The sequence below is a fragment of the Macaca mulatta genome, chromosome 1 (assembly GCF_049350105.2).
Source record: "Macaca mulatta isolate MMU2019108-1 chromosome 1, T2T-MMU8v2.0, whole genome shotgun sequence".
NCBI lineage: Eukaryota > Metazoa > Chordata > Mammalia > Primates > Cercopithecidae > Macaca > Macaca mulatta.
This window is the reverse complement of record NC_133406.1, coordinates 113,497,832-113,522,116: the sequence shown is the minus strand read 5'-3', so window position 1 is coordinate 113,522,116 and position 24,285 is coordinate 113,497,832. Positions and strand designations below refer to the sequence as shown.

General features: G+C 49.5%; 4 protein-coding genes across 6 annotated transcripts in view; all 4 read right to left on the bottom strand.

Moving 5' to 3' along the window:
• Positions 1-10,836, bottom strand: part of S100A7 (S100 calcium binding protein A7) — a 75,122-nt gene extending 64,286 nt beyond the window's left edge. The window contains exon 1 of the mRNA XM_077946348.1: positions 10,733-10,836. The gene's annotated coding sequence lies outside the window, so the exon portion shown is untranslated. The remainder of the gene's footprint in view (positions 1-10,732) is intronic.
• A 1,413-nt stretch (positions 10,837-12,249) lies between these two features.
• S100A6 (S100 calcium binding protein A6) lies at positions 12,250-13,730 on the bottom strand. 2 transcript variants are annotated; one of them, XM_077994330.1, is made up of 3 exons: positions 13,453-13,655; positions 12,866-13,024; positions 12,250-12,482 (listed from the first exon to the last, which is right to left on the bottom strand). In XM_077994330.1, exons 2-3 carry the CDS (start codon positions 13,001-13,003, stop codon positions 12,348-12,350), a joined length of 273 nt encoding a protein of 90 aa, XP_077850456.1. In that variant the 5' UTR covers positions 13,004-13,024; positions 13,453-13,655; the 3' UTR covers positions 12,250-12,347. The 2 variants fall into 2 exon arrangements, with proteins under 2 accessions (XP_077850456.1, NP_001248728.1); NM_001261799.1 differs by having other exon boundaries at positions 12,264-12,482; positions 13,613-13,730.
• Positions 13,731-14,769: 1,039 nt separating this feature from the next.
• S100A5 (S100 calcium binding protein A5) lies at positions 14,770-19,405 on the bottom strand. 2 transcript variants are annotated; one of them, XM_028828810.2, is made up of 3 exons: positions 18,984-19,405; positions 17,652-17,803; positions 14,770-15,059 (listed from the first exon to the last, which is right to left on the bottom strand). In XM_028828810.2, the coding sequence occupies exons 2-3, from the start codon at positions 17,787-17,789 to the stop codon at positions 14,919-14,921; spliced, it is 279 nt and encodes a 92-aa protein (XP_028684643.1). In that variant the 5' UTR covers positions 17,790-17,803; positions 18,984-19,405; the 3' UTR covers positions 14,770-14,918. The 2 variants fall into 2 exon arrangements, with proteins under 2 accessions (XP_028684643.1, XP_077802588.1); XM_077946462.1 differs by lacking the exon at positions 18,984-19,405 and adding an exon at positions 18,228-18,540.
• Positions 19,406-21,216: 1,811 nt separating this feature from the next.
• Positions 21,217-23,438, bottom strand: S100A4 (S100 calcium binding protein A4). Its single transcript, XM_002801793.3, has 3 exons — positions 23,388-23,438; positions 22,248-22,403; positions 21,217-21,515 (listed from the first exon to the last, which is right to left on the bottom strand). The coding sequence occupies exons 2-3, from the start codon at positions 22,386-22,388 to the stop codon at positions 21,351-21,353; spliced, it is 306 nt and encodes a 101-aa protein (XP_002801839.1). The 5' UTR covers positions 22,389-22,403; positions 23,388-23,438; the 3' UTR covers positions 21,217-21,350.
• Between the last annotated feature and the right edge of the window lie 847 nt (positions 23,439-24,285).

Below are 24,285 nucleotides of genomic sequence, written 5' to 3'. Positions count from 1 at the left end.
TCTTCAATTCCACAGCTTCACTCCTGAACAAAGCAGTCGGGCTATGTATTTTTGTGAGATACCTTATCGCAGCTACTAAATCCATTAAAACCAAGTATCTTAAGTAAATTGAAATGACTCCTGAATTGCTGTGGGCAGGCAGTTCCCTTAGGGCAGAGCATGGATCTCAACCACCACGGCAGCCCCAGCAATAAGGATAGCTCCTGCCACACAGAAGGCACTCTCTGAGTACACATGTATTGAATAAGACAATAAATAATGACAGGATAGGTACCTTGGCCAACTAGAAACATCTCAAAATGCCACATAAAATACGAAAACCTTTTAAAAGTGCATCAGCGAAACAATTTAGTGAGAAATATTCAGAGGCCAAATCTAATAAAAACAGAAATCCAGGAAAATTAGAATAGCTTTGAAATTGGGTTTTGCCTTGAAAGCATTTGCCAATCTTGGTAAATTGAGTTTTTATTGTCATAGCCTCCCAGGGTGATAAAACAGAAGACAAAGCCCAAGATCTCTAGGCAGGAAGTTTATTGTTATCCCTTCACCCCTGCATAAAGCTGAGATTTTAAAAAGCCTCACCTAGGCTGGGTGCAGTGGCTCACAGTCTGTAATCCCAGAACTTTGGGAGGCCAAGGCAGGTGGATCAGCTAAGGTCTGGAGTTCAAGATCAGCCTGGCCAACATGAAGAAACCCCATCTCTACTGAAAATACAAAAATTAGCCAGGCACGGTGGTGGGAGCCTGTACTCCCAGGTACTGGGGAGGCTGAGGCAGGAGAATCGCTTGAATCCGGGAGGTGGAGGTTGCAGTGAGCTGAGATCACACCACTGCACTCCGGCTTGGGCAACAGAGTGAAACCCTGTCTCAAAAAAAAAAAAAAAAAAATATATATATATATATATATACACACACACACACGTATATAAAACATATACAGAGCATTATTAGAGAAAAATAATCACTACCTATTACTACAAACATTTCAGAAGACATAACAATTCTGAACTTGTTTGTATCTATTATTATAGCCTCAAAACATATTTAAAAATGATAGAATTACTAAAAGAAATTTATAAAATCACAATCTTAGTGGGATAATTCAACATGCTTCTTTCAGTAATTGAGAGATCAAGCAGAAAAAAAAGAACCTCAATAAGAAAAAAAGAAAACACGACTACAGAATACGCATTCTTCTGAAGCACCCATACAACTTTTATGAAAATTGACTACATGCTAGAGCAAAACAGAGAAGTCTGAACATATTTCTTAAAATTATACAATAAATCCCCTGCTATCAAAACACAATGTAATTAAAACTCAGTAACAAAAGGATAACTAGGAAAAAGGCACATGTGTGAAAGTTTAAAAATACACTTCTAAGAAATATTCATGGGAAGATAAGAAATCATAATGAAAATTTGAAAAACTACACTTTGATCAATCAATAAAGATAAGAAAAGGAAACCTTAAAAATGTGGAAAACTCAGTCAGGTAAGGTGGTTCACACCTGTAATCCCAGCACTTCGGGAGGCCGAGGCGGGCAGATCCCTTGAGGTCAGGAATTCAAGACCAGCTGGCCAACATAGTGAAACCCCGTCTCTACTAAAAGTACAAAAATTAGCAGGGTATGGTGGCAGATGCCTGTAATCCCAGCTACTCGGGAGGCTGAGGTGGGAGAATCACTCGAACCCGGGAGGTGGAGGTTGCAGTGAGCCAAGATTGCACCACTGCACTCCGGTCTGGGCAACAGAGCAAGACCCTGTCTCAAAAAAAAAAGAAAGAAAAAGAAACCAAGAACACAAAATAGATGGTAGGAATAAGAACAAACATATCAGTAACATAAATACATATGAATGAATTAATTATTCCAGTTTAAAAAAAAGAAATCATCTGGTCAGGTTTTTTAAATCCGTATGTGCTATTTACGTAAAAACAAATCTAAAGCAAAAGAATACAAAAGATTGAAAGGAGAAGAATGAAAAAATATATATCATGTAAATATAACCAAATAAAATCTGGTTAATATAGCACGTGTAGAACTAACCTATATATATATATATATTGTTTAGGCTGGGCCTGGTGGCTCACACCTGTAATCCCAGCACTTTGGGATGCCAAGGCAGGTGGATCACCTAAAGTCAGGAGTTCAAGACCAGCCTGACCAACATGGCAAAACCCCGTCTCTACTAAAAATACAAAAATTGGCTGGGCGTAGTGGTGCATGCCTGTAGTCCCAGCTACTCGGGAGGCTGAGACTAGAGAATAGCTTGAACCCAGGAGAAGGCAGTTGCAGTGAGCCAAGATCATGACACTGCACTCTAGCCTGGGTGACAAAGCGAGACTCTGTCTCAAAAAAAGAAGAAGAAGAAAAAAAAAAAAAAATATATATATATATATATAGTTTAGTAACTCTAGCTGGTTGCATATTATGTACATTTATAAAACAATATAAAACTTATTGGGTAACTAAAATAGTACTTAGATGAAGTGTATAGTCTTAAAGTTATATATTAGAAAAGACAAAAGTCTAAAAATAAATGAATCGGGCCAGGCGTGGTGACTCACACCTGTAATTCCAGCACTTTGGGAGGCTGAGGCGGGAGGATCACCTGAGGTCAGGAGTTCTAGACCAGTGTGGCCAACATGGCGAAACCCCATCTCTACCAAAAATAGATAAATTAGCCAGGTGTGATGGCGCATGCCTGTAATCTCAGCTACTCAGGAGGCTGAAGTAGGAGAAGCTCAAACCTGGGAGGTGGAGGCTGCAGTGAGCAGAGATCGTGCCACTGCACTCCAGTCTGGGGGACAGAGTAAGGCTCCATCTCAAAAAGAGAGAGAGAGAGAGAGAGAGAGAGAGAGAGAGAGATCAGCCTGGGCAACATGGCAAAATCTTGTCTCTATTGGAGGAAGAAGAAGAAGAAGAAGAAGGAGGAGGAGGAGGAGGAGGAGGAGGAGGAGGAGGAAAGAAGGAGAGAAGGGAAGGAAGGAAGGAAGGAAGGAAGGAAGGAAGGAAGGAAGGAAGGAAGGAAGGAAGGAAGGAAGGAAGGAAGGAAGTTCTCCCTATTCTTGGTTTTCTGAGATTTTTTTTTTCCCCCAGCACAGCACAGCAGTTCTACAGAGAGGCGACCAGACTGCTTATTTATGTGGACCTCCAGTAACCCCGAGCAGTGTTTTCCAGCCAAAAGAGGTTTCAAACCTCCCTGGATGGACCTCACAGAGGAAGAGATAAGCCACCATCTTTGCTGTTTGGCTGCTTTAGCCACTCTTGCCTTTGGGCTTTGAGGAGTCTGAGGCAACTGGGGGCTGGAGCGGACCTGCAGCATACCACAGCTGCTCTACAAAAACGTAGCCAGATTGCTTTTTTAAGCAGGTCCCTGATCCTATTACTCCTTGCTGGGCAGGAGGTTAATAAGTTGGTCTGCAGCTACCTCTGCCATTGTTTTCCAGCAGGCAGCAGTTCCAAATCTCCTTCAACCTGCCCAGGTCATTGTGCACAAGGGATAGAAGGATGGCGCTGTCAGAGGTGTGGAGTCCAAATAGGAAAAAGGAGTCAGGCTGGTGGGACCAGGGGAAAGCAAAAAGAGAAAACAGACAAGCTCTAAGTGGGCCTTTCTTCATGATCCGGGACTCATAGCCCTCATGTACAAATAACTCACCATCTTCCTGTGCCCAACTGATACAGGATTTTGCTCCTTAATTCAGCTAAATCCAGGTTCTTGTGTTACAACCAAGAAACATTAGCCATATGGACACATTGAAGGATGAGGAGGGTGAAATTTATTGAGCAAAAGGAAAGCTCTCAGCAAATAGAGGGGTCCTGCAAACAGGTTTCCACCTCACAATTGAATACCAGGGCTCCCACATACGCGCTGAAGAGTCAGCCTCCTTCCCTTGCATAAGGTATGAATTCCCGGTGGCTCCACCCCGACCTTTCAGTGTGTATGCGGGCCCTTAGTCTGAGCCACTCCACACTGATTTATTTCCCTTACTGTGCATGTGTTAAGGGATGGATTTTTTCGTCATGCACATGTTTAGGCAAGCCCCTGTGCACAATAACCTGGTCAGGTTGGAAGTTCTCCAAGGACCCTTCCCTATCTGCCTAGACATTTGGCTGTCTCCTGCCTCTATCACAACTATCACCAGACCCTCAGCTGATAGAAATTGGAAGTTAGCTCACTGCAACCTTGGCATTGTCAGTACCGCTGTGCCGATGTAACCATCAGTACACAGCAAAGAGCTATCCTATAAAATCCCCAGCAAGCCTTTGTTTCCTTGCAGTCAGCTCCTCTCTTGCTGACTCTGCCGGTGGTTCTTTTACAACATATTCATACTTCTGTAACAAATCTGCCTTTCTTTTCATACAACCATCTTGGTAAATTATTTTGCTGTCTACACAATACCAGCCCCAGAGAGTTGTTGCTCATCTGTGACATTTTAATTGCCCGTAGGGGGACTCTTTCTCTTTATGGGGAACGCTCTCCCCTCTCTCTTTCTCTTTCCCAACTGGGGACCTTTGGTGGACAGCATCTAAGCATGAAAATAACTATAGGTCTCCGGCTGGAGCCACACTTTGGTGGAACTAAACGGTGTCCATGTGGAAGTGTCTTACGGTGAGAGGCCTAAGTTTATGTTATCTTTTTGGTCTCTCCAACAGCTGGCTTCTAGTATCCCTCTGGCAATTGATGGTAACTAGCCGGGGCCACTCTCCAGTGTTGCCTGAAGGCCAGAGGGTGAATGGGGCTGGCTACCTTGCCCAGAAGGGAAGAAGGTTCTCTCCTGTACTTTCTGGTTGGAAGTTCCTAATACCTATGTGTGATGCAACTGGCCATGGAAGCTCGTTCAGAGCAAATTCACACACGCTTTGGGTGACTCACACCCTCTCTTTCTTACTCTAAATTCTCCTGCGGAGTCAGCCAGGCATCCTGTCCCAGATGTTGCTAAATCAGGTGATCTCAGACAGCCTTGGAACAATGAGTGTTCCCCTACCCGCCCCCTCTGCTGGGCTAGCACAGGCAGAGCTCTCCCTTCACCTGTTTTCCTTGTACCTGGATTGGCCTTATATGGGATGGCCAATGCAGGTACAAGGAAGCAGCCAAGCAGCCTTTTCTAATAGGTGGGACACCCCTTTAGAAAGTGCGCCCCCAAGTCCCTCAGCAGACACAGTGGAACCCTTTTTCATCTCGGCGGGACACCCTGAGAGAACGTGTATGCCCCCCAAAGAGTCCCGCCCCCAAGCACATGTTTCCCAGGCCCACCATGGGACAAACCCCATTTGCTCCTTCAGACTCACCTCTAGGCTGCATCCTAAAGTATTGGGGCAAATTCAACCCCCAAACTCTCAAAAAAGAAACATCTGGGTTTTCTTGTGTAATACAGCATGGCCGCTATGCAGGAAATCCTCAAATTAACCTCTTCAGTCTTTTATAATTGAGAGCAGAATAAGGACAACAGGACTAAAAAGAGAAAGAAAAATGCAGAGACAAGAGGCAGACTCAACTGCTGGCTGCTTCACAAGCCCTCAGCCCCCTCCATGTTTCACCTTAAAAGCACTCGTCCAAGTAATTGCCATCGGTGCAGAAGGCCAGGTCGATAAAAGACCAAGTGCCCCAATAAAATAAATGGGAAAAAGCCCTGTATGGCTCGGCCCCTCTGCCACAAGCTCAGCCAGTGGAAACAGGACTGCCCTGGAAGCCAAAGGGCTCCTGGGAAGGAATCTTAACCCCTGATGGCCGTGAGCTAAAGGGGCTCTCTTCTCCAGCTGAAAAGATCTCACCTTAACTGGTGAGTTGTGAAGGGGGAAAAATTTGTCCCAAACCATGTAGGCCTGGGGTGCTAAGGCTCCCCCTAATGGGAAATAAACAAGGGTGGTAGGGTGCTGCCACTACACCATGCAGTGGCTAAAAGGCTCACGCCTGTAATCCCAACACTTTGGGAGGCCGAGGCAGGCAGATCACTTGAAGTCAGGAATTTAAGACCAGCCTGGCCAACATGGCGAAACCCTGTCTCTACTAAAAATACAAAAATTAGCCAGGGATGGTGACGGGCACCTGTAATCCCAGCTACCTGGGAAGCTGAGGCAGGAAAATCACTTGAACCCAGCAGGTTGGAGGTTGCAATGAGCTGTGATCAGACCACTGCACTGCAGCCTGGGTGACAAAGTGAGAATCCATCTAAAAAAAAAAATTTCATATATTATATATATATTAAAAATATATACCTCAAGAAAATTGTTTAAAAATTTTTAAAGACATACAAATGGCCAAGAAGTATATGAAAAAATGTTCAGCATCACTAATCATCAGAAAAATGCAAATCTAAACAATAATGAGACATCTCATCTCAGTTAAAATGGGGTATCAACAAAATGTCTATTATCAAAAGGACGGAAAATAACAGATGCTGGCAAGGATGTGCAGAAGGGAGAACACGAGTCTATTCTTGGTGGGAATGTAAATTAGTACAGCCACAACGGAGAACAGTATGGAGGTTCCTCAATAAAGTGAAAATAGATCTGTCATACGACTCAGCAATCCCACTGCTGGTAACATATCAAAAGGAAAGAAAATCAGTATATCAAAGGGATATCTACATCCTCATGTTTATTACAGCACTATTTACAATAGTCAAGATATGGAATCAGCCTAAGTGTCCATTAATGGATGAATGAATAAAGGAAATGCAGTATATATACACGATGGGATACTAGTCATTCACAAAAAAAGAATGAAGTAATCTCACTTGCAGCATGATACAGAAATACAAACATCAAATGTTCTCCCTCATATCTGCGAGCTAAAAAAGTAAATCTCATAAAGGCAGAGAGTAGGATGGTGATTCCTACACACTGGGAAGGGTAGAGGAGAGGGGAGGACGAGAAGTTGGTTAATAGGTACAAAGATACAGTTAAACAGAAGGAGTCAGTTCCAGTGTTCCATAACACAGCAAGGGAACTTTAGTTAACAAGAATTTATAACAAATTTCAAAACAGCTAGAAAAAAAGATATGGAATGTTCCCAACACAAAGAAATGATAAATGCTTGAGGTGATGGATACCTAATTACTCAGATTTGATCATTACATATTGTGTACTTGTTTCAAAATACCACATGTACACCATAAATATGTACAACTATTAGGCATCAATAAAAAATCATGTTGCACATGAAAAACATAGAAGAGATTAGCTGAGAGTCTAGCATCTTTTAAACATCTGAATAGGAAATATTTGCCATCTAGTGTCTCTAAGGGTGGCCACCTATGAAACTTCATCTACATAATAAGAACTTTGGTCTCCACAATCCTTTATCTTAACCCAGACCCTCCTTTCTATTGATTCCAGGTCTTCAGGTAATAATTTAACTTTTTCAATCAATTGCCAATCAGAAATTCTTTGAATTCACGTATGACCTGTAAGTCTTCACTTTGAGATGTCCTATCTTTCCAGACCAAATCAGTGTATACCTTAATGTGTTGATGTCTGCCTGTAACTTCTGTCACCCTAAAATGTATAAAATCAAGCTATAACCCAACCACCGTGGTCACATGGTCTCAGGACCTCCTAAACCTGTGTCATGGGTCATGGTCTTCACATGTGGCTCAGAATAAATCTCTTTAAATATTTTATAAGCCAGGCATGGTGGCTCATGCCTGTAATCCCAGCACTTTGGGAGGCTGAGGTGAAAGGATTGCTTGAGCCCAAGAGTTCAAGACTAGCCTGGACAACACAGTGAGATCTCATCTCTTTTTAAAAATAATAATAATTAAAAATAAAATATTTAAAAAAATGTTACAGAGGTTGGCCTTTCCATAAACAAAAAAATATGGCATTTGCAACAATGTCAATAAATTGTACAATTAAGTACATGCATGCTGAAAATGATAACATGTTATTCAAAGATATTTTAAAAATCTAGGTGAGGCAGGGTGGCTCACACCTGCAAGCCCAACACTTTGGGAGGTTGAGGTGTGAGCATCACTTGAGCCCAGGATTTTGAGACCAGCCTGGGCAACATAGTGAGACCTCATCGCTACAAAAAAATTAGGCAGGCATGGTGACACACACCTATAGTCCCAGCAACTCAGGAGGCTGAGGTGGGAGGATTGCTTGACCCTGGGAGGTGGAAGTTGCAGTGAGCCAAGATTACACCACTGTACTCCAGCATGGGAAACAGAGCAAGACCCTGTCTCAAAAAAAAAAGGAAAAAGTATATTAATACCTTCCTAATTTTCAATCCTTAAAGAGAGTAAAAAAACAAGCCACAAACTAGATGACAATTGCAACATATATAAGGACAAGAGAAAAAATCTTGACCAGAAACTTATGGCCAATAAATATATGAAAAGATGCTTGGCCGGGCGCAGTGGCTCACGCCTATAATCCCAGCACTTTGGGAGGCCAAGGCAGGCGAATCATGAGGTCGGGAGATTGAGACTATCCTGGCAAACACGGTGAAACCCTATCTCTACTTAAAAAAAAAAAAAAAAGTGCTCAGAATCATCAGTAATCTGGGAAATACAAATTTTAAAAATCGGTTAATATTTCATACTAGGCACCAAAAAAAATTAGCCCAACAAAAAATAAGCATATGGAGTAAATGGAACATGCAAAGCTGGTATGAGTGCAAATTAATACAATAACTTTGAAAAACAAGGTGGCATTTTCTAGTAGAACTGAAAGTGTGAGTACTCTACACACCAGCAACTCCACACATAGGTACAAACCTCCAGCAATTCCACACATACGTACGAACCTCTGGCACGAATCCTGGGAGATATCTACAGAAATGGTCACAGAAGCACTGTTTGTAATGGGAAAAATAGAAATAACCCAAAATGATAATCAGCAATGGCCAGGATAAATAATGTAGTCATATGATGAACTCTTGCATAGCAGTGAAATCTAGCAAACTAGAGCAACTTGGATAAATCTCAAACATAATGTTGAGTGAAAAACAGCCAATAACAGAACAATGCACATTATATTATTCCATTTACATAAAACTCACAATAATGTAAACCCATATATTGTTTGGAGATGAAAATACGTGTAGTAAAAATTGTTAAGAAAGGAAATGACAAATAGTATTACCAGATAGCGGTTCCACTGAGAGGGAAGAAAATGGGATAGGGAAGACAAGTTGGGGAATTAGAAGGTAATGGTAACTTTCACTTGTTAAACTGGGTGGGTTTTGTGTCATTGTTCTTGTATCTTAGATGTAGTCTATAAACAGTTTTATATATTCCCAATATCTAATTAAAACATTTAAGAGAAAAAGATAAGGAAGAAATGGTTAAAGAATATCATGAGACAGGCACTAACGAGCTGGCCTGGAATCAGGAGAACTCAGCTCTGCTCACAGTTCCCTCTTAACTTACAGTCTGACCTGGGTAGAGGCAATGGCTTCCCTGTAGCTCACTCTTCTCACTTGTCCAGTGGGGTTAATAATATATACTATACAAGCTGAGCACAGCGGCTCACATGGCTCACACCTTAATCCCAGCACTTTGGGAGGCCAAGTAGGGAGGATCACTTGAGGTCAGGAATTCAAGCCCAGCTTGAGCAAAACAGCAAGACCTCATCTCTACAAAAAATAAATTAGCTAGACATGTTGGTGCACACCTGTAGTCCTAGCTACTCGGGAGGCTGAGGTGAGAGGAACACTGGAGCCCAGGAATTGGAGGCTGCAGTGAGCTATGCACTCTATCCTGGGCAACAGAGAGAAACAGTCTCTATTAAAATAAAATAATACGTACTATACATAAATCTTCTGAAGATGACCAGACGCAATGGCTATGACAGGCACCTCATGAAAACGAAGTTGCTATACAAGTGTGGTCTTATACAAAGATGGTGGCATTATTCTTGACAATTTCCTATTTGCTTGGCAAAAAACAGAGAGCCACTTCCTGTAACTCAGTCCTAAACCCCCTTACCTGGGGCCCGCCCCAGCTTACAGAGATGGTCTGTGGTGCTGCTGTTGCAGCTTCACCGGCGTTAGGGTGGTTAGATTGTAGGATTAATGTCAGTAATGGGCTGACCTCAGCTGAAGGAAGTGGAGAGATGTAGAGCCACTCCCACTGCTCAACCTTCAGAAAAGTAAAGTGACCTCTCACGAAGCCCTCAGCTCACATCCTAACTTTTCCCCATCCTATAAGCCCACACCATACTCAACAGTGAGCTAAAAGGATTCAATTCCAACTTTAAGTTGGTTGGAGCAATAAAATGTCCAGTCTGTGCACCTCTCCACACCCAATTCCACCATTTGACTGCTGCACCTACCATATTCCATTGTAAATACTGCTTCCCTCCCCTCCCCTGCCAAAAAAAAAAAAAACTTAAAAATTATACCCCTAAAGATTTGCTGTTTGTTTTGTTTTTTGTCTTATTCTTGAAATCCATGTTCCCGTTCCCCTCCACCACTGTGGAGAAGCAGAAGCGAAAGGACACGCCTGTTTACTTAGCAGGTGGACCGTGCACCTGTGTTGATTCCCCTGCACCGGTGGCCTGCCCACCCACCAGAGCTCCCCAGGAACGCCGGGCGGACTGCCTTGCCTGAGCATCCCCTCCCCGCAGCAGCGGGCTTCCTCTTCCCTCTCCGCAGGCAGCATTTATTTGTACGAAGGTCTTCCAGCCTTGCAGAAGAGTTGCAGGTGGGGGAGGGGAGGCGCAGGGTTCAGGTTCAGATTCCATTTGTCTTTACAAAGGGACTGCCTTTCCCTCATGGACTTACTTGTGGTAGGTGTGTCGATTGTGAAGCTAAGTTGCTTAATTCTAGGGCTGATTGCCGGGAGCCAAAGGATCACCTACCCTGACGTTCCCGGGGCGCCCTATTCTGTCTTCCTCTTCTAAGGACTCGGTGACTGCCAGGCCACAGACCTACGGCAGGCCCCTGCCAGAGGCTCAAGAAAACTAACCCGACTGTCCCCGCTGCCTGCTGCTCTCTGCTCACAGGAGGGCGCTCGCTCCGAGCCCCAAGTTGTCCGCCACTGGAAGATAGGCGGCGAGGAACTGGAAGAAAGGGGGAGGAAAGGGGCGTAGGGCGGGAACCTAGCGGGGCGCGGGAGGGGTTGGGGAGTGCGTACTTTTCCAGAGGGAGCTGAATAGAGCCAAGGCTTGGGCACGGCTGTGCAGAGGGGGAATTCGGTCCCCGGTCTCTTGCAGCCAACAGCGCGACTTCTCCCTGCAGGACAGGGGAGGCAATAGAGAAGGAGGGGCTCCAAGAAGGTGCGGCTCCCAGCTGTTTACCAATCCCCACCCAGTGGATTCAGAAGACAACTTAATTCCACAAAGTTGGACCCCCAAGGGAAGAGGGGGAGGTGAGAGGGACGGAAGGATGTGGTCTCCATCTAAAGTCAAGATCTCTTCCCCAGGAGCTAGAGGTGGACTTGCCCAGCTCGGACTAGGCCTAGAGAGGCTGAATGATGTGGCATCATCCGGAAACAGCATTTACCCTCCTTACCCTCTTCCCTCCTGCCTGAAAACACTAATGCAGACGATGGACAGTAATTCAATTAGTCATCTTCTCTGATGGGGCTGAGATCCAGGCTGGGATCCCGTGGAAGTGCCGAATGAGTCATTATGCTGAGGCTGCAGAGACACCCCGCCCCATTACTGAGCACCCCCTGGTTCACGTGTTGGTACAGCTGCCAGCTCCTCAGACCACCATTCCAACAAAAAGGCCCTCATCCCTGAATGCAGGGACACACTCCTAGAGTGTGCCTCCCCAACTCCACCTGGGACCTGTGCAGCCGCAGTAGACTCAGTCACACAGCGTCCTCACTGGTCTAGGAAACTCCCCCAGCCAAGCCTCAGGCATCTCAGATGTGTCCTATCTGCCCCCTGCACTGTGGTGAGAAAGGGGACTTGCCCCACCCCAGGGCCCTTCTTGCCACACCCAGAGCAAAACTCATCTGGGAGCCTCTGGGACTATCTCTGCCCCACTTCCAGGCCCCCAAACTCCATCACATCCCAGCCCAGGGACCATTTCCATCTCCAAGCTCATCCCAGGACACTCTCTACTGGAAACCACTTGAGGCTTTCCTTAGGATGGCATTGCCAAGAGGGGCATCTCTCCTCATTCACATAAAGGCACCTTATGTGCTAGAGGGAGCCTTGTCAGGGTGGGTCCCCTGGCCTGGCGAGTCAATGAGTCATTTTCAGAGGTTGACTATGAGCAAATCTTCCGATGGCTGGTGCCCCACTAAGTCAAGGAGGAACAGAAATAATTCGGAAACCAGGACACAAGGGTAAATTTGACCAAAAAAAAATTTATTGTACAATTACCCACCACTCGATTTGACTCAGAGAGGACCCCCAGAGGGTGACTCCATCTTCCCTATTTATTTTCAGCCCTTGAGGGCTTCATTGTAGATCAAAGCCAAGGCCCCCAGGAAGGTGACATACTCCTGGAAGTTCACCTCCTGGTCCTTGTTCCGGTCCAAGTCTTCCATCAGCCTTGCAATTTCAGCATCCTGCAGCTTCTAACGTGTTAGAATGTGAAATCCAGACTCAGTGGTGATGACAATCTTGGATTCTTCCGCTTCCCCCTCCCAGGCAGCCATCTCTGCAAGTGGATCTGTGCTCCCTCATCATCAAGGACCTATGTCCACCTTGAGTTTCACTTTGGCATTACTTCTCCTCAGCTACTCCTCAGTTACTGGCCCTCATTTGGAGCGATGGATATCAGGCTGGGAGCATCCCCTACCCTCTGGGAGAGTGGGTCTACAGCTCAGTAAGACATGTGGACCAGGGCCTCAGAATGTGGGTAAATATGAGTCAGATGCACCTGGCACCTCTCCCTCCCCTAATCCTGCTTCCAAAGGACAAGGGTGGGAAAAGGGGTCCTGCAGAGGAGGCCACTCACCGAGCCAATGGTGAGCTCCTTCTGGATCAGCTCCTTCAGCTCCTTCTTGCTCAGGGTGTGCTTGTCACCCTCCCTGCCGGAGTACTTGTGGAAGATGGCCACAAGGAGGCCGATGGCCTGATCCAGGGGGCATGCCATGGCTGAGGGCTGGACTTGGAGCTGGCAGCAGAGGGCCTTGTCAGTGCCATGGGAGCAAGGACTTCTCACCCACACCGCCCCATAATGCTGCCTGCACTAGCCCCGACCCCTCTGGAACCACCCAGTCTCAGGCCACACACAATGGCATCAGGAGACAGCCCAGGACTTGAAGGGGAAGGAGAGAGAAGACTAGGGTCAAGGCAGGAGAGGTGGCTTAAGGATTCTAAGAAGCATATAGGAACAGTAGCTTTGGGCACAGCTGAGAACTGTCCTTCAGGGGATCCAGAAGTTAGGGAGTATGGCTGGGCAGGGGAAGGGGATAGAGGCTGCACAGGCAGCTTAAGCACAGCCTCACAGGGCCACACGTGGTGGCAATGACACACCCAGGGCACTCCCTTCCGCACCCCAAAAGAGCACACCCCATTGGGATCCCTTAGCCCAAGGCCTGCCTGGCACAGCACTGCTGCTTCTGACTATCCCTCCAGCGGGGGAGCGCCACAGACGGCCCCAGTCTGAATCCAGCAGCTGGACGGGGCAGGGGATGGCTGGAGCCCCAGCGTGAGGACGGCTGGCCCTGGGAAGTACCCAGGGCTCCTGGCGAGAACTCACCGGTAGGGAGGCGGCCAAGTGCGACGGGAGCGGTCGAGGGGATGGGCTGTGTCGCAGTCCGGCTGGCCTTATAGCGGTCGATGCCCCGGAGGCTCGGCCAAGCCCACCCCACCCGCCCAAGTCCCGCCCGCGCCCCACCCTGCGCCTTGGCTTACACAACACACATTCGCAGTTTCTCCCCTCGACTTTCCACGCCTCCTGCCCGGGGCTGTTCCGGGTTAGGACGGGATGGGGGAGCCCAGCAGATGCCACTGCAAGCCCGGTGACGACGAGTCTCCCCTCATCTGCGCAGCTCACTTTGCTCAGTTTGCTCTTCGTGACACGTGACTCGGCAAGGGGAGCAGGAGGCGGACGGCGGCGGTCACCCCTGCTCCCTCTGCCAGACCATGAATGTGACCCTCGAGCCAGCGCAGCGTCAATGTGGGCAAGGAGGGCGCCTCACAGGATTCCGGTGTCCCTCAGAGAATACTCAGGGTCACCCCAAAGGAGATAGGGGAAGTAGCCTGTAGTCTAAAGGATATCTATGGCACCCATCCCCCACCAGCAACAAGTTCCTACCACATCTCCACGCCTTCCCCTCACTGCCCCAAATTCCATTCACTACAGCACCTTTCGTGTTAGTGTGCATGCAGGCGGGAACCCAGCCCTGTAAGCACCATTCGTTATTTCAGACCCTCCCCTGTGAAAAGATTTCGATGGAGGAGGTAGGGAAAGAAGAAAGCATTGGCCCCCAGAGAAGATGAGAGGGGTGCTGTTGAAGGGGAAATGGAGAAGAGGGAGGGGGCTGGTGTGGAGGCCAGACTTGCCCTTCCTAAAGGTGCTGCCAAGGTGGCCTCAGGTGAGCTATGGACAAGTCAGGCCTGCCTGCCACTCCCAACCCCTCCCAGTGTCCTCCTCTCAAAGCAACTTTCCCTCTTAGCTTCCTCTGCATCCTTGCAGAGTTCCCGCCTGGCCTGACTTCCCCGTTTTCCAGGCAGGCAAAACTAAGCCACGACAAGACCAATGAGACATCCACACCAAGGAAGGAGAAGAATGCAGTGAAACCCCAGGACCCTAAACCCCAGAGGCAGAGGCTGTCTCAACCCACTCAAGGAGAGACCCCTCCTGTGCTCCCCTCTCCCCAGGCCAAGGTAGACAAGACAGCTTCAAAACCAGACTCCCAGCACCTGCAATGGAAACTTTATTTCCTCCCATGGAAGGGTCCATCTGGGAGGGAGAGGAGGGCAGGGGGCCAAAGAGGGTCCATGAGAGGAGCAGCCAAGGTCAGCAGCAAGGGGTGGAGGGTAAGGGCGGAGGGCAGCCCGGGTCACTTCTTGTCCTCTAGGAAGAAGTCGTTGTAGGCCATGCACAGCGTGGTCAGGAACACCGAGTACTCCTTGAAGTCGATCTCCTGGTCACTATTCTTGTCCAGGCTCTTCATCAAGTCATCGATGCTGTTGTCCTTCATCTTCACAGACCCAGGTGGAGGGACAACTCAGACCCCACTCCCAGCCCTGCCCTCGCACCACTGCATGGTGTCATACCCACCCTGAAACCTCAGTGTGAGCCCCAGCTGAGTCAGTGACACTGTCAGCATCTCGACCCCCAGAGTCTGCCTGCTGCCCACACCTAGGCAAGGGCCTGGCATGAAGTAGGGGGTCAGGGACCTGACTCCTGAATGGAAATAAATGACAGCGGGAATGCTAGCCTATCCTGCCTTCCCTGCAACACTGTCCCCCAGCCAAATAAACAATCATCTGGGTTTTATACTAACACCTGATAAAAACAGCTTGCTGGGTCAGGCGCGGTGGCTCACACCTGTAATCCTAGCACTTTGGGAGGCCGAGGCGGGTAGATCACCTGACATCAGGAGTTCAAGACCAGCCTGACCAACACGATGAAACCCCATCTCTACTGAAAATACAGAATTAGCAGGGCATGATTGTGCGTCCCTGTAATCCCAGCTACTTGGAAGGCTGAGGCAGGAGAATCACTTGAACTTGAGAGACAGAGGTTGCATTGAGCAAGATCATGCGCATTGCACTCCAGCCTGGACAACAAGAATGAAACTCCTTCTCAAAAAAAAACCTTGCTGATTATGTGGCACTGAGCGTTATCCAAGTCTCTGAGTGACTCTCTCCCCGTTCTAAGGACTAGGTGAGAATAAGCCCAGACAAAATGTCTCTCAATGAGAGCAGTGCACCGGGGCTGTGAAGCCACTGCATCCCTCTGCTGCTAGGAGAGCTGTGCAAGAGGCCTGCCTGGAGCCCAGTTGTGCACTCTTGTCTGGTCCTCTGATGTCCCAGCCTGGCTCCACTACGACGATGGAGTCAGGGTCCTTTGGGTGGAACAGGAAGAAAATATAGACAAGCAGATCCTGATGTCTCCTCATCATTGCCATCAGCTACAGGTTTTCACAGGAGACATTGGGACTTATGGAGGCGGAAACTGCTTGTCTGTGATATGATCCTAGTCCCCAGCCTGGGCTCCTGTTATTGCCAGGCCCTCCCATGGGCGTTTCTCCTTCTGTAATTAACCCCTACTGTACCCGTGGCCTCTCCCTTTGCCCTCATTAACTCCAGGATGCAGGGAACATGGCAGAAGCTAGAGATCAGGCCTGGGGACGCCCACCCCTGCTTTGGTCCCCTGCCCATGTGGCACACTGTGGACCTTCTTTCTGGGAGGGCCTACCAGGGCTCAAGGTGTAATAGATGGAGAGGCACCCAGGCCAAATTTTAAAGGAAACAGGGAGGATAATTCACCGGCCTGGCCCAGAACTCCAGTTCAGCCCCCTTAGGCAAGTTATTTGATGCATTTGAGCATTGATTTTTTTAACTGTAAAAATAATAAGACTAGGCACAGTGGCTCATGCTTGTAATTTTAGCACTTTGGGAGGACGAGGCGATAGGATTATTAGAGACCAGGAGTTCAAGAACAGCCTGGGTAAAATAGTGAGACCCCATCTCTACAAAAAATTTTAAAAATTATCTAATCATGGTGGTACTCGCTTGTAGTCCTAGCTTCTCAGGAGGCTGAGGTGAGAGAATCGCTTGAGCCTGAAAGTTCAAGGCTACAGTGAGCCATGAGCACACCACTGCACTCTAACCTGGGTGACAGAGTCTTATTTATCCTTGGCCAGGCGCAGTGGCTCACACCTGTAATCCCAACACTTTGGGAGGCCGAGGCGGATGGATCACGAGGTCAGATGTTCAAGACCAGCCTGACCAATATGGTGAAACCCCATCTCTACTAAAAATACAAAAATTAGCCGGGCATGATGGTGTGTGCCTGTAATCCCAGTTACTCAATAGGCTGAGGCAGGAGAATCACCTGAACCTAGGAGGCAGAGGTTGCAGTGAGCCAGGATCATGCCACTGCACTCCAGCCTGGGCGACAGAGCAAGACTCCGTCTCAAAAAAATAAATAAATATATATATATGTATATGTATATATATTTAAATTTATATATATATATATTTATCCTCAGGGATATTGTATTATAATAACCTCCTGGGCCTTCCCCTCTGTCAGTCACCTCCCTCACGCCACCTCCATCTGGTGAGAACCAGTTCTGTCTCCTGGCTACCCTATGTTTACCAGTTAACATAGGGTAACTTGTAAACATAGTTTCAGTTGGAGAGCCAGCATCATTGGAGAGCCCCGGCCATGCTGTGCACACAGAGAAGAATCAGGCGGGGTCCCTACCCTTGGGTTGTACACAGCTGGACCTGGACACCCTGCATCCCTTCACCACCCACGACCCCTAGCACAGGTTCTGCCACTGCTGCGAAAGCCTAGCCGCACCATCGAAGGCTCAATCTCCTTCTCTAAACCCTCCAGACTCAGCCCTTCCTCCTTCTCAGTGAGACCCTGACGCATCCTCCTTCACAGAGGGCTAGAGTTTTGCTGGCCCCAAATCCCCACCGTCTTCCTTTGTCTCTGTCTGTAGCCCTTGGCCACCCTGCCCCTGGCTTAGGCTGGAGGATCCTGGGAGTAGGTATGTGTCCCCCAGAGGGAGTACTCAGACTTTGGGGTGGAGGATGAGGGAACAATCACCTACCTCCCCAAGACACAGCTCTTTCTTGATCAGCTCCTTGAGTTCCTTCCTACTCAGGGTCAGTTTGCTACCCTCTCTCCCCGAATATTTGTGAAACGTGGTCACCATAGTGGTCAGGGCCTTCTCCAGAGGGGTCTCCATCACAGTGTGCAGCTCTGCAGAGGGAGCAGGGAAGATCCCATTCCTCAGGAAGTCACCACCAGCAGCACTAGCCTACCTCTGAGGCCCCTCCCTCAAAGACAAGAGACTGGAACCCAAGATGAGACCGAAATCCACTAACAAGAGCACCCATCTGTATCAGCACAGGTTACAGTGAGACCCACAGCAAACCCTGGAGCAGCTGGTACAAGGAGAACGGCCAGCCCCCAAAGCAGACCGCAGACTCTCCTGCTTGGGAGTTGTTGAAAAGGAGGCCTGGGGCAGAAAGATGACAAGACGACCTCCTCAAAAAGCCTGGTGGCAGATGCTGGAGCAGATCAAGGGTCACGATTTTCTCTCTGCCCCTTCCAGCCTAGGAACTGGTTTTCCACAGACAGTTCCCACCTTAGTCACCAGCCTTTCCCCCAGTGCCTGAATCACTTGATATCGAGGAGTGTCCCATTATTAAAGTAGGGGACAGGGCAAAGAGAGAGTCCAGGGCTGAGAGGGGGCTGGGCTGGAACTAGGAGATGAGGGCTCAACAAGGAGCAGCAGGGAGGTGGCTGAGCTGGCCCAACTGGTCTCCAGACTCTGGCCCAGAGCAGTGCACACACAGACAGGCCAGCAGGCAGGGAGAGCAGGGGGCCTCTTGAAATCTCCAGGATCATTCCAAAACCTGGATCCAGAGGCTACGCTTGAATAAAGGCCTGGATTCCAATGGCACAGCCACCCCCAGCCAAGGGAAGAGACGGATGGAGCTCAAGTGACTCAGACTAAAAACCACTTCCCCCTCAGGGAGGAAGGAGGCAACACCCACAGAACTTGAGGACTGCAGGTTAATCCTGTCCTCACCTCCAGCCCAAAGCCCTCCCTGCCATTCTTAAACCAGACCCATCATTCCTCTCCCACCACCCAAAACCTCAGCCTCTCCCACCTCAAGGAGACTCAACTGGGGCCGCAGTTGAAGGCAAGGGCCTCTGTGCACCTGCAGGAGCATCCTGGCTAGTCCGGACCCCCACCTCCACCCCAGAGCCATTTCTCAAGAAGTTCCAAAGGCTCTGCCGTTTCCTCCCCGAGTGCATGCCCGCTTGTGGGGCCAGGCCTCCTTGGTGGAGGTCACCACCACTCGTCACCCTCACCATCCAGTGTGATCCACCAGATAGCAGACAAACAGGGACATAAGAAGGAAGGACTTACCACTGTGGGATTGAGCCCAGAGAATCCAGGCAGCAGACACAGCTCCCTCTCACTGCCTTCTGACTTTATTCCCCTGCTCTCTGTCCCCAGGAAACCAGGGGAAAGAAAGGGCCCATGGGAAGGGGCTGGGGACTTGGGGATGCTCACGTCAGAGCCTCCCAGGATGGAGCTGGGGAGAAACCCCTTCTGCCAATCTCACCTTCGTTGTTTACAAACGAGGGCTGGGGACACACTGAGTTCCCATAGCACACACGTCCCCAATCCCATAAACTTTATTCTTCTGACCAAAAATCAGAACTCACAATCTGAAATCTGATGGAACAATAAGCCGAAGAAGGGAAACCAGGTTGTCCTGGAAAGAAAACTTCGGAGGTGTGGGCCAAACAGAGGGCACCATCTCCCCATGTCCTAGGAAGCTCTCCGCATCAGGACCCTCCCACCCATCCTGCCACCCACTCCAGAAGCAGAGAAGACAGCCCTTGAGATGGGGATCAGTGGAGGAAGATATTTTCTGCGAAGGATATGGTCAAGGTCGTGAGCTAATATGGACCCAGAGGTTTTTAAAGGGCTTTTAAATGAATGATTTCTTCTAGGCCTCACTGCTCTTCGCAGGAAAGGCTTGTCGGAGGCTCTTGGCATGGAGGACTGAGAATCAGGAATAGGGAAGGCACCCAGCGAAGGGCTAAGGCCCAGCACTGGGGTAGAGGTTGTGGATTGGGGAGGGGGGTTCGGGCTCAGGTTGCAGTCAAGGAGGGAGTAGGGGCCAGGGAAGTTCCCTGTATCCCAGGAGACACTCAGACATTGTTCTACCACAGTAGAACAACGTACTTCTACCACCAGTCCAAGAACAGACCTGGGCTCAGGGTGTAGTGCCTGTCACTGCTACAGTCCCACCCCAGCCTGGGAGGCCTTCCCACTGCTCCCCACTCCACCCCACCCCCAACTGGCAAGGTTGCAGAGGCAGCAGGGATTGGTTGCTATGCAGCAGGCATCTCTGAAGGACAGCGTGATGCAGGTGGAGGCCGCAGGGAGGGTGCTCCCAGGGAGGGTGGATGGAGAGGACAGGGGAAGGCAGCAGACTTTCTCCTGAACTGAAATTCCTCCCAAGTCTCTGCAGTCAAACCCTGAGGGAACATCTGAGTCACCTGCCCCACTCCTCTGAAACCTGAGAGAAAAGCCCCACGTACGAGAGGAAAGAGGACCCGTAAGAGGAGGTCAGTGGGACCAAGCCCTCCAGCCTCTGCGCCTGATCTCCACGCACTTCTTCCTTAAAGATCCCCGTGTCAGCCAGGCAGGGCCTTGAAGTCTAACCTCTGCCCGCCACTGCACCCTTGAACCACTGGCCTTGAACCTACTTAAGGGGAAGCAATATCATGCCTCATATTTTCTGGGGTGGGGGGGAAATAATCTCAATTTCATTTATCAGATCAAAATTCCACATATGTGGAATTTTGTCTCCAAACTATGGTCACCTTCTCACCCTTTGCCTCACTCCCACCCCAGCCACTGACCCCCACTCATCTCTTCTGAGGTCCCCTGTCCTTCCCTGAAGGAGCTTGATTCCTGACTGATAACAGATCTCATCCAGGGACCTTTGTGGCAGAGACGGTGGATTCAAGAATGCCTGTATTCTCATGCTGCTGCAAACAGCCGGGTCTCCCTCCACATTGCCTTCCCTGATCCTACCACAGACAGGAAAGGACTAATCCATCCCTGTGGTTTGAAGCCAGGGATCTGGAAGGGGGTGGCAGGACAGAGCCTGGACTGTAAATGTCAGCACTAAGTGCCAGCCCTCCTCCCCATCCCACTGTCACCTAAGTACTTCCTCCCTGCAGCTCAGTCTTATTCTTTTCCCTCTGACTTCCTCCCAGGACACCCAAACTCCATTCCAGACCCCAGCCAGGAACAGATGTGACCTTCAATTCCAGCCTCGGTTCAAGATCCTGTCAGAGGCAAGGTTGGAGAGAGGTGGGAGGGGTAAGTGGGCTGGCTGAGATCCCACAGCTGGAGCTTTCCAAACCTTGGCAAGGGGGTGGTTATGGGGTCCCCTTCTCAGCTTCGACCTCACTGAGTGAACTTTATTGCCTGTGCATACACTCATAGTCATCCTGCATCCCTCCCCTGACTTCACTGGTTTGCTCTCCATAAAACTTCAGCTCTCCCCACCACCACCCCACAACATCTCTCTCAGCCCCCAACCCATGCCCCCAGAGTCTCTCAAACCATCAGCCTCAAAACTTCCAAGAATCTTTATTGAACTTGCTCAGCATCAAGCACGTGTCTGAAGGAGCCAGGGTGGGGCACTGTGCCCACTGGCGACAGGGAAGGCCCCAGCTGGCAGAACCCCCAACCACATCAGAGAAGCTTTCATTTCTTCCTGGGCTGCTTATCTGGGAAGCCTTCAAAGAATTCATTACACATCATGGCGATGCAGGACAGGAAGACACAGTACTCTTGGAAGTCCACCTCGTTGTCCCTGTTGCTGTCCAAGTTGCTCATCAGCTTCTGGAATGCAGCTTCATCTGTCCTTTTCTGGAGGGAGAAGAGGCTACAGATAGAAAACAGAAGCCCAGTAGGGAGAGCCAGGACCAGACCCAGTTTCTACTCCCAGACCAGAGTTCAGGGAGGCTCCTTTGGGAGGTCCAGTTTGGAACTCCAACCCTCAAGGCTAAGCTAGGATGGAGAAGGTACTCCTTGGATAAGGAAGTCTGAGTACCTGGTGCAATGGAAAAATGACGGAACCACTACATTTTCACCCAAGGTTGCTCTAATAATCCCATGAGGTAGTAATAGTCATGAAAGCAATATGTAAACTGTATTATGTTTGATACAAATATACATTGTTAGTGTTTGAGGGGAATGTCTGCAGGCCTGTGATCATCTCCACATCTGTGTCTTCACATCTACAAGCCAAACAGAAACTCAAACAGTGTCCACTGTTGGCGTGATGGCAAGAGTCAGACAGTCCTGGTCCAGATGGCAGTTGTGTACACTGACCACCTTGGGAAGTTACTTAGCACTCTGAGCTTAGTCTTCCCTTCAGTTAAGTTGTGCAAAGCATCTGGCAGTGTCTGACACATTCATTCTCAGCCCTCTTTCAGCATATGGGGCCAGTCAGTGAGCGGTGGTGTTCAATGTGTTTCCACCCCAGGCAGTCACCCCACTGATAGATGCCCTCTGTAGCTAGTGCTCTAGAGCAAGACTGCTGCCCTCCTCTGTGGGAAATGCCCCACGTGGGGACACACTCAAGCACTACCCACTCACCCCCAAGAAGCTGGGCAGCTCCCGGGTCAGCAACTCCTTTAGCTCTGATTTGTTGAGCTTGAACTTGTCACCCTCTTTGCCCGAGTACTTGTGGAAGGTGGACACCATCACATCCAGGGCCTTCTCCAGAGGGCACGCCATGACAGCAGTCAGGATCTGGGAGCAGGAGGCACAAAGACCCTCTTATTTACCCCACCCCTCAGAGATGTGTTCAGAATGCCAGGCTCCCCTCCCATCCCTCCAGGAGCACTTGGCGAGACTCTGCTCCCTCCCTGGGGGAGCCCAGAGCAGTGGGCCCAGCACCTGGTGGGGAGGGTGTGCACAGTGGGGAACACATGCTCTGGGCAGTGAACATTTGCAGAACCCACTGCGCAGGCTCTGGAGATTCAGGCAGCAAGCTCCCAGGGCCTCCCAGGCCTCGCCTCAACAACAGCATTTTTTCCATCCCTCGCTCAGTCTATCCACTCCCACGGCTCAGCCACAAAGGCCCCGCCCTGGCCATTCTTCTCCCTCCCAGCACTGGGTGCGGCTGCTGGAGGCCTGCCCAGGGGCCTGCAGCGGAAAAAACCAGCTGCTTAGTGCTCAGCGTAGGGAGGGGCAAAGTGAGATGGCAGAGGCAAGGGTTGGAAGAGAAGGTGCAGAGGCCACGCTCCTTCTTGAGCTGGGCTGCTGCGTGCAGGGCAGAGGCTCATGGGGCACACCACCAGACGAACGCCCACAGTTGCCTTCTGCCTTTCCTTTGCTTCCTGCTCCCGAGTGCGCAACCCAGCAAACATGAGCCAGTGCAGATACCCATGGGCACATACATACCAACACATACTATAGCAACAGCATGTGCAAGCCCACATCTCGGAAGCACCTGGAGAGCTCAAATCTAGCCACTTGCTCGCTTTTCTGTTGGTTTTTTCCTCCCTCTTACGTGCACGTGTGTGTGCACATGCACACCCACACACATGCACACCCACACACATGCACACCCACACACATGCACACCCACGCACACACTCTACCCAGAGTTCCACATCAGAGTCTCACATCTGGATCTCTTTAGCACATCTAGCCCCCACCAGCTTCCCCTTCTCCTGCCCCAGCCCTGGCCTCTGACACCCCTTGCATGCCAGTCAGGCCAACACAACTCACCAAACCAAGAGAGAAGCGCTGAGGAGAGAGGGTTGTAGAGAGGGGAAGAATGGGGACGGCCCAGCGGTCTGACCTATTTATACCCCAGCCAGGCCCTGCCCATAGCAGGGGACAGGGGAGAGTGGATACTGCCTTCCTGCTGTGGGCTGATGTGTTAAGTGCCACAGCACCCTCCACCAGCCCAGCCTTGCAACCAAGCCTCTTGTTTGGGTAACGGGTAAGCCCCAGCAGTTACCAGCAGGGACCTGGATGCAATAGGCACCACCAGTGTACATAGCTCAGCCTGAGTTTTAGAGAGGTGGAGGAAGGGGTAGTCTGTGCCTGGAGCATGGGGGACAGGGAGGGAGTAGTTCCATCAGGGAGCTAGGAAAGAAGATGCAGGGGGTGGTGGGTGACAGATGGGAGATTGCCCTGGAAATGTGGTGACACAAAAGCTAGGGAGGGGGATGGGAGGATCGCCTGAGGCCAGGAGTTCAAGACCAGCCTAGGCAACATAGTGAGACCTCTGTCTCTATAAAAAGGAAAAACAAAATTTGTTTTTAATTAGACGGGCAGCGTGGCTGTAGCCTGTAGTCCCAGCTAGTCAGGAAGCTGAAACAGGAGGATCGTTTGAGCCCAGGAGTTCGAGACTGCAGTTGGCTATGCTCAAGCCACTGCTCTCCAGCCTGGGCAACACAGCAGACCTTGTCTCTTAAAAAAATAAAGACTCAAAAACAAAAATGGGGCAGGGATCTCCATGCCCAGTACTGTCTGCCATGCCAAGTAAGGCTCAGGGCCAGGGCTGGGGGATCTGGAGGGGAACAGGTTCACACCCAAATGAAGCTCTGGGACCCCTTCAGGAACGTCAGTGGGAAAGGTCCTGGGTGAGGTGGTGATGGAGTATGGAGTGGCAGTGACA